Source organism: Arachis hypogaea, chromosome 8 (genome assembly GCF_003086295.3).
Source record: "Arachis hypogaea cultivar Tifrunner chromosome 8, arahy.Tifrunner.gnm2.J5K5, whole genome shotgun sequence".
Classification (NCBI taxonomy): domain Eukaryota; kingdom Viridiplantae; phylum Streptophyta; class Magnoliopsida; order Fabales; family Fabaceae; genus Arachis; species Arachis hypogaea.
The window spans coordinates 9,943,180-9,951,681 of NC_092043.1; the positions used below are offsets into that span (position 1 = coordinate 9,943,180).

The 8,502-nt window shown below is 36.4% G+C and overlaps 1 protein-coding gene across 5 annotated transcripts; it reads right to left on the minus strand.

The window, feature by feature from the left end:
- Window positions 1-81: 81 nt before the first annotated feature.
- Window positions 82-7,919, minus strand: LOC114924304 (uncharacterized). Of its 5 annotated transcripts, XM_029288300.2 has the most exons (10): window positions 4,301-7,919; window positions 3,761-4,165; window positions 3,060-3,249; window positions 2,749-2,896; window positions 2,546-2,624; window positions 1,906-1,960; window positions 1,432-1,702; window positions 1,308-1,350; window positions 1,127-1,230; window positions 82-653 (listed from the first exon to the last, which is right to left on the minus strand). In XM_029288300.2, exons 1-10 carry the CDS (start codon window positions 7,764-7,766, stop codon window positions 243-245), a joined length of 5,172 nt encoding a protein of 1,723 aa, XP_029144133.1. In that variant the 5' UTR covers window positions 7,767-7,919; the 3' UTR covers window positions 82-242. The 5 variants fall into 5 exon arrangements, 4 of the variants coding, with proteins under 4 accessions (XP_029144133.1, XP_029144132.1, XP_029144131.1 ...); XM_029288299.2 differs by having other exon boundaries at window positions 2,749-2,875; window positions 3,761-7,919; XM_029288298.2 differs by having other exon boundaries at window positions 3,761-7,919.
- Window positions 7,920-8,502: the final 583 nt, after the last annotated feature.

Sequence of the window (8,502 nt, forward strand, 5' to 3'; positions counted from 1 at the left end):
GGGAACAAATGCTTAAGCCCAATCTTCAAACCAAAGTTTGATGAATATTTTTGATATTTTACTATGCTCAAGATAATTCCATGCTCAGAATATAACAATTGTCATTGCTATAATTTCATTAAAAATTCATTTACATTTCAGATTCATAAACGAAACCTAACCAAAAAAAAAAAAAGAGACCCTGCATTGCATCATTTACAATTGTATCTAGTTTCCGACCAATTCGTTAAGCCTGTATACTACTAGACTGAAGATGATTGAGCCATAAAAATGTTTTTCAACGTAAGAACAGGTCTAATAGGTTCATCAAGATTGTCCAATTGCAAGTCCCAAATATCATTGTTACATGGTGTTGCCTGTTCATATGGTTGATCAACACTTTCTTCAACTTCGAAGCCGATATAGTCAGCAACATCTCCGTCTTTGTCATGACTCTGTTGCCATTGCCTTTGAGCCACCATTAACCCAGTTTCTTTGATATCAGTGAGAACGGAACCAAAGTAACGCCGTCTACCAACATTCTCATCTCTGGACCTCTTCCTTTTCTTTTCCTTACTCAGTTTCTTCGGGTGATGAAGCTTGCATTTGGTTCCTTCTTCGCAGTTTCCCATTGCTTCGAAGGTTGGACAGACATAGCTATGCTTCTTCCGACACTGAGACCACATATATATGCAGGTATCAGCATGGTACCACAAACACGGGAGGAGGCAGAGACATGCAATAAAAGTGGACGAAAATGGCGATGCAGAAATTTTACAACGGGCATTAATTACCAAGGGAATATAAATATAACCATACACTTGCAAATATAACTTAACTGACTATCAAAACTAGCAAGGCAACAAGAAGAAAAAAAAAAAGTTGCAGACAAATTTAATGTGTCATTCTTCAAAAGAGGACCACAATATAGAAGTCCAAGTTGACAATATAAAAAACAGTCACCATTACAAGTTTATAACTGCAATGAATCATCAAATGAAAGTACATAGCAGAGTAGCAGGTTCCTTGAATGAGTATAGAACACAATCATAACAGAAATTGATTTACTTTATTGCAGTAAATGAGAAATAGATTCAGTGTTCAAATTGTACATTAACTAGAAAATTTGACATGGTTGAGTTAATACCTCATTTCCATCGGCACAATAGCCCCTGAGAAATTCTCCACAAATAGAAGCCTTAGGATTCACATTGACATGTCTGTAAGGACAACTTCTGTTTGTGCATAAACCTGTCATGAAATTTGTAAGAATGATACATACATTTACATTATTCACTTGATATAAGATAAAAATTTCTATAATGCACCTTGCAAAAAATAAGAACAATCTGGCATTCTCTCCGGAATAACCTGAACAACAAATAAATTAGACTGTAGATAGATCAGTAAATTCAGTAGATCAAATTCAATTTTGGCCTAGACGAATATAACCTTATGAGTCAATTTGCAGTTGCCATTAGAACATAAACCATTTAGAAACTTAGTGCAGACAACAACTTTTGAGGGATCATGAATATAAGGACACTTCCCATCATCCTTGTTACATTTCCCAAATCTGGTAAAAAACTGACAGTACTTCTGCTTTCGTGCAAGGCGCTGTCTAGCAGTGTGCAGACTCCATCTAACTTTTTCATTAGCCAAAATCCGAGTCCGATTCTTTGGGTCCCTAATAAGCTGATTACCTTTGCCAATTTGGAAATACCTTGCAGCAATGAAAGTAATAGTTTCAATACTCAAAGTCTCAAATGCTGGAGGACAAATGAAACTGCAAGAGTTAATATTATGCACACTTCTTCTCTCCATCATATATCATCAAACATACAAGAGTACCAATATTAATGAAATTTGACATTATCATGCTATCACATAAGATATCAAAGCAACAAATAAGAACATTCCACATACACATTTTCCCCAATCACTAATCTTCGTTGGATGGAACCTTCTTTGGCAGCCAAGCCTGCAAGGTTAGAGGCAGAGAGGAGGGATGGAGATTAATTGCATAAAAGGAAAGGCATAAATCTGAAGACTTCGCAACATGAAAACAAAAGAATGGTACTTGATGAAATCATAATTCCCCCTTGTCTAGGCTGACAATCAACTCAAATGTACAAAAGCTCAATGAGGACGCATTGTGTCCATTTATATAAACTACAAAGTTATCATCAAATTTAAAGATGATTCCAACATCAAACTTTGAAATAGTGAACCTGAAGTACTTAAGAATGTGCTAGACTGCTAGATGTCCAAAAGCATGTACCATTCAGTTAATCACAGAATACTGAGAAATGTGATGGTTCATGTAAGAACCAAGTGAAACTATTTATATGAAAAGTTGACAAAATTAAATCCTAGAATGCTTGCCTTCAAAGGGTCCATCTGTAACAAACTGAACCAATATGAAATATAACTTTTCCTACATCAGCTGCTACTTTTAAAGACAGTACACAAAACTATATTTGAAAATGCATTATTTTGAAAGGGCAGAAATCGATAACATGCAGATCATGGACCATAAGAAATCATGACAAACACTTGTGCCTACCTTTTGCCTGAGAACTGTTACAAGCAACATCTTTCTGTTCTCTTGTTTTCCTCTCCAACACAGCAACAGCAAGTGCTTCCTGAATCGATCATAAGAAAACATGAATACTATTGAGAAAAAAATCTTTTACTTGGTATAAAAACCAGCTAAATTTAAAGGAAAACTTCAATGGACAATGCTTTAGTATCAAAAGCCAAACTAACCTCATTAACCTTCTCAGAGTGCCTGCCAGCAAATTTGGACCCTTTTATGGATCCACCAGCATGTAATACCTTAGGTTTCCAATGAGAAAACCCATGGGTTGATCTAGTGTAAACAGCATCCCTCTTCCTTAAAAGAAGCAATTTCTTGCTAAAAAAGACAGTAATTGAAGTTTTTTTTGGGATATAAATTCAGAGTAATTAATAGTTTCAAGTGAATATTTCTAAGGCATATAACCAAAGGAGACACAAACTAAGAGAGGGATGAAGGAGGGGAGAAATTCGAAGATGAAAAGCAGTAACATATTAGGTACCTGTTTGCTGATGAGGGAGTAGAATTGGAGCTTAAATCACGATTGTGAACAAATCTTCTTCGAAATGTTGATCTTTTCCATTGAAAAAAGTGAGGCAAAATCTTCCGATAATGCCCTGAGCCAGTGTTGTTTTTTGATGAAAGGGTCCCAACAAGTGGGGCTTTTAAAGGTTTGCACAAGGTCCCAGCAACTGCAGATGAAATATCCAGTTAACTTTAACAACTAATAAAGTGAAAGAAATTAAAAAATGGATCATCAACAGCATTCCATATTCATCCAGATAGTTGAAAAATGGTGACCAAATATCCAGTTTCCCGCTATCAGCTCCAAGAACAGACACACACAAAAATGATTATTCACAAAGAAAACAACTAAAAGAAAGAGGTCAATATTTGCAAGGCTCCAGAGACAATAGAAATTCGCAAAGCCAATATTTCGAAGAACATAACTTCCAAACAAGCATACTAGATACATGAGACATAAACAAGTGCTAAGATTTAAGAAATTTTTTGCCAACAAACAGACAGAAAGGAGAAGGCAATTTGCTGCAGTGCTGATCAAATAAACCACTATAACATATTGAACATGTCTATAATGGTCTCAAGCACAAAGAAGTACATTCATTTTCAGTTAATCAGTTCGTGATGAAACTAGGACTAGATTCATACAAGTGAAGGTTAAAAAATAGGTACTTAACATACCTTTTTGCGACCACTTCTTTGTAAACCTGCTGCAAATCTCTTTAGAATCCGATGGACCATCAGAATTTACATTACTATCTTGCATTGTAACTGTTGGGCTGATATGACTAACAAATGAAGTCCTTATTATCTGATTTTTGCTCTTCTTGTAGTAGCCATTGGAGTATGCTGTTTGAGTCTTGCCATCAGTAGAGACAGAGAGATTACTAGAATCCAAAGATGCAACTAATTTATTTGACTTGGGCTTCATATATACTATTCTCTTTGCAATTGAAGAAGAAATCTCAACTTGGCCAGCCCCACGATTGTCTGAACCAATTTGATTTTCGTATGTTTCAGAATATTTGCACAATTCCTCATAAGATTTTGCGGCATCATTAGTTTCTCCAACATTCTTAGGATCAGCTGCAAATTCAGAGCAACCAAGTGTAAGATTCTCTGTAAATGGGGAAGATCCACTCTCCAATTTGGTGTCAGTGGGTAGTGGAAGTATTATGTGACCCTTCAAAGGAACATCATTTACTCCAGTTTTCAAAGCACCTGGTTGACCTGGAACATTAACCATGCATTCAGATCTGATGCTCTTTCCAAAGTTGTCAAAGCCCAAAGATGGTGACTGGTTAGCAACGGATGTTGATGTTGAAGCAGAAACAGGGATAACTTTCCGAACAAGACTGTTACCCTTACGGGTATAAAGAGTATTTTGAGTGTTCCCTTTCATTTGTGGAATTAACTTGTTAGGAGGACTAGTTATCAACGAAGGCTTGCTTCCAGAAAAAGAACCAGGATAATTATTACCTGTTCGAAGCCAGGTTCGAGGTTTTAATGAACGGGATGAAGAAGTAAATGGCTTTGATCGGGGAAAAAAGGAGGACTGGTCCTTTGAAGTTTTAGGAATGACACAATCTGGAGATCTTTGCACACAAACTCTCTTCTGATGATTTTCCCCAACGTCCTGTAAATTAATTTTTTCTCCCTGAACATTTTCAACAGCCAAAATGCTTGTCTCCGTACTGATTGGCACAACTGAAGTGGCATTTTCTTTCGGTTCACCTTCCAACATTGGAAAATGAACATTTGGAGTGGCTGAGTATTCAAGAAGAGAATTAGAGGCAATGCCTGAGTGCTGCAATTCCAAACTCTTGGGAGAATCTCTTTCCCTATTTAAATTCATAGACTCAAAAGAATCTCTACCCAAGCTAATGTCAGACAATTTAGCAATATCCTCTGTATAAGTCAGCAACGGAGTAGACATAACAGCCATGCTTAGCAATTCAACTTCTTCCTTATGTATTTGCATATCACTAAAGTGAATAGGGACTTCTGCACAAGATGTGGTGGAAGCCACAATCACATCACTGAGTTCAGATGGACACTCAGTGATACTAGAGTGACAAGCTGTGGTTCTGCGCCTTTTGTACAAGGGTGAAATCTTGTTTGCATCCTCATATAAATCAGCCACAGAAATCCCCCTTTTCACAGTTAAAGTTGTGATCCCATCTGTTCTGGATTGTGAGCCAAAATCTAACATTGGAACAGATATATCTAAGGCTTCTGAAAGACTAGGACCCTTCAACAGATCTGAGGTTGTGTCGACAACATTTGCAAGACCAACTGGATTTTCTGCATCTAGAGACATGCCCTCCATCTTTGAAGGAGAAAATTTTAAGAGAGTTCTAACCTCTCTCTCTTCAACAGTACCTGTGTCCCCTTTAACACAATCAATGGAAATATCAGAATTTGGAACTGATTGTATGTCACAGTTCTCCTTTTCATGTTGGCATGATTGCTTACTATAAGCCTCAATGTGATTAATGTCAGAAGTATTTCCATTGAATAATTCAGTATGCTTTTCTTCAAGGTGTACAACAGCATTTTTGTCTTCAAGCAACAAATTTCCTTCACTTGGTAAAGACTGGAAATAATCTGGAACTGACATCTTGTCAACAGGGGCAGTCTTTTCCTCAAAAGAAGTCGTTGGGATCTTGTCCAAAGGAGCAGCAGCAGTTAATGAACTAACAGGAACATTATCTTCTTTCACTATCCCATCAAACATATTTGCTGATATTGAACTTGACCTACTTGATTTTGGTTTCACAACCTTTTTGACCACTCTTTTAACAATCTTTTTCTTCTTAACAACCCTTGGAGTTGCTTTACCGGAAATTGTATTGGCAACTTCTTCTGTTACAATCCCCTTAGAGGATTGTGCCACCTTAGTTTTTCCATTAGGATTTTGGACTGGACTCGGATGAAGATGAGAAAAGCAATCAGATACATTCTTCTTTGGCCTTAAATCCTTCCCAGAATTAGAGGTGCCATTTACCAAGCACTGTGAACTATTTGAAATCACAGCAAACTCAGATAGTTTTACAAGCTGTGATTCTGAGCAAGAATCTTTGGAAAACAAAGATACATTCACCTCTGTGATCAAGTCCTTACTAGAATTAGAGGTGCCATTCGCCAAGCATTGGGAGCTATGTGAATTTCCAGAACCAGCAAATTGTTCTGCTTGCTGTAAACCCAAAGCTACGCTCTTCTGTGAAGTCAAGTCCTTCCCAGAACAAGAGGTGTTATATGACAAGCAGTGTGAGCTATTTGAATTGGCAGCACCTTCAGTTAGTTTTATTCGCTTTGATTCATAACAACAACTTTCAGAAACCAATTGCTTTCTTTTTTTAGACTTTCGTTTAGCCTTTTTCCCTTTTTGATTAGGATTCAAATCTGTCTTCAAAACAGCAGTTGTTTCAGCATTAGAAGCAATGGTAGAATTTGAAGGCACCACAATAGCCTTGGCAACCATAGAATTCACTTCAGACAGTTTTACTAGCTGTGAATCAGAACAACCACTTTTAGAAACCAAGGATGCATTCGTCTGTGCAATCAAGTCCTCACCAGAACTCGAGGTGCCATTTGCCAAACACTGAGAGCTATGAGAATTTACAGAACCGTCGGCAGGTAGTTCTACTTGATGTGTACCCAAACAAGAAATTTCAGAAACCAAAGACACATCCTTCTGTGCAGTCAAGTCCTTTCCAGAAATAGAGATGTCGTTTGCCAGGTGCTGGGAACTATTTGATTGGGCAGCACTTGCTGGTAGTTCTGAAACTCTATGTGCATCAGAACAAGAAATTTCAGAAACCAAACACTTCCTTTTTTTAGCCTTCTTTTTCTTTTTCTTTGTCTTTCCAATAGGACTCAAAGCTGTATTAGAAACTGCAGTGGTTCCAGGATTAGAAAAAGCTGTATTAGAAACTGCAGTGGTTCCAGGATTAGAAACAAAGGAAGAACTGGAAGACCCCACAATAGCCTTGGCAACCATAGAATTCGATTCAAAGAAAACATCAACCCCAAAAGGAATTTCTTCTCCCACTTCTGCTTGCTTCCCATCATTCAAACAATGCTTGTCTTCAATTCTCGAAGAACTAGAACAAGGTTTTGAGTCAACAACAGCACAATCATCACAATGTAATTGTTCATCATCCTCATTCTCACCATTGCTCGGTTTTGGCGCCTGGATTCTAAGAAAAGCACTCTTTCTCTTAACCTGTTTCTTTGGAATGCCAGTATATTCATGAACCTTATCTACTCTATCGTAATCGTACCTATCCAGTTCCAAAGCCGTAGTCTCGAGAGAAGAGTCTCGCGCCTCTTCCGAGCAAAGTTTCGATTCGATACCGGAATTCGGAGGAACAACCACACGGCAACGGCGGTTTGCTCCGCCAAAGCACTCGTTACTGAACCTGGAAGCACTGCGGCTAGGGTTAGAATTTGAAGGAGACTGCGACAGCATTGAACTACGGTGACGCGAATCATGTTCGAAAAGAACAGGAACCTGAGGAACAAAGAGTGGATTGGCGGGTAAAAAAACGGGAGGGTTGAAATTGAATGCGGTAGGGTTCACAAGAACGTGGTTGGGAACCTGACGGAGATGGTGGTGGTTATACTGCGGAGGAAGAGGAATGTACGTATTTGGGCGACGGTAGTGATGAAAGTAGGGATCCATGGCGGCGGAGAGAGGAGAAAGAAGGACAGAATTATTGATCGATAATCGAGCAACAGTCACACTCGTCAGAAGAAATCACAATGTCTCTAATTTTGGTTTTTTTTTTTTTTTTTTCCAAACCTTCTCCTTCTTCCTGCTATATATAGTTAACGATAAACCCTGAAAGGCTGATAGCCTGAAGTTTAAAAAAAAAATCTTATCTTGAATTATCTTTTTTAATAAAAAATCTTATAAGAAATTAAAAATAATTTTATATTTAAATATTTTATTAAAAAAATTATATTCATTAATTATATTTAAATATAATAATAAATATCTTATCTTGAATTATCTTTTTTTAAACTCCTATAAGATTTTTTTTAAGAAAAGATAATTCATTTATTAATTATATTTAAATATAATAATAAATATTATTTATTTATTATATAAAAAATATTTTTTTTAAAAAATATTTAAAAAAATATGAATGGTAACTTCTCAAAAGATATATATTTTTTAGAATTTTTATTTTTATTATTAAAAATTTATCAAATATGTTTAAAAATAAAAAAAAATATTTTTTATTAAAAACATTATTTTTTATCAGTTTAATGACATTTAAATAAACACTAAAAATTAAAAAAATTCGTTGTTGGCCAATGAATTACTACATGTACAAGGTCTTTGAACTCTAATTTTTACTCTATCCATTAGTATCCTGTCATATTTGATGAGAATTTAGATCTTCTAAATTTTA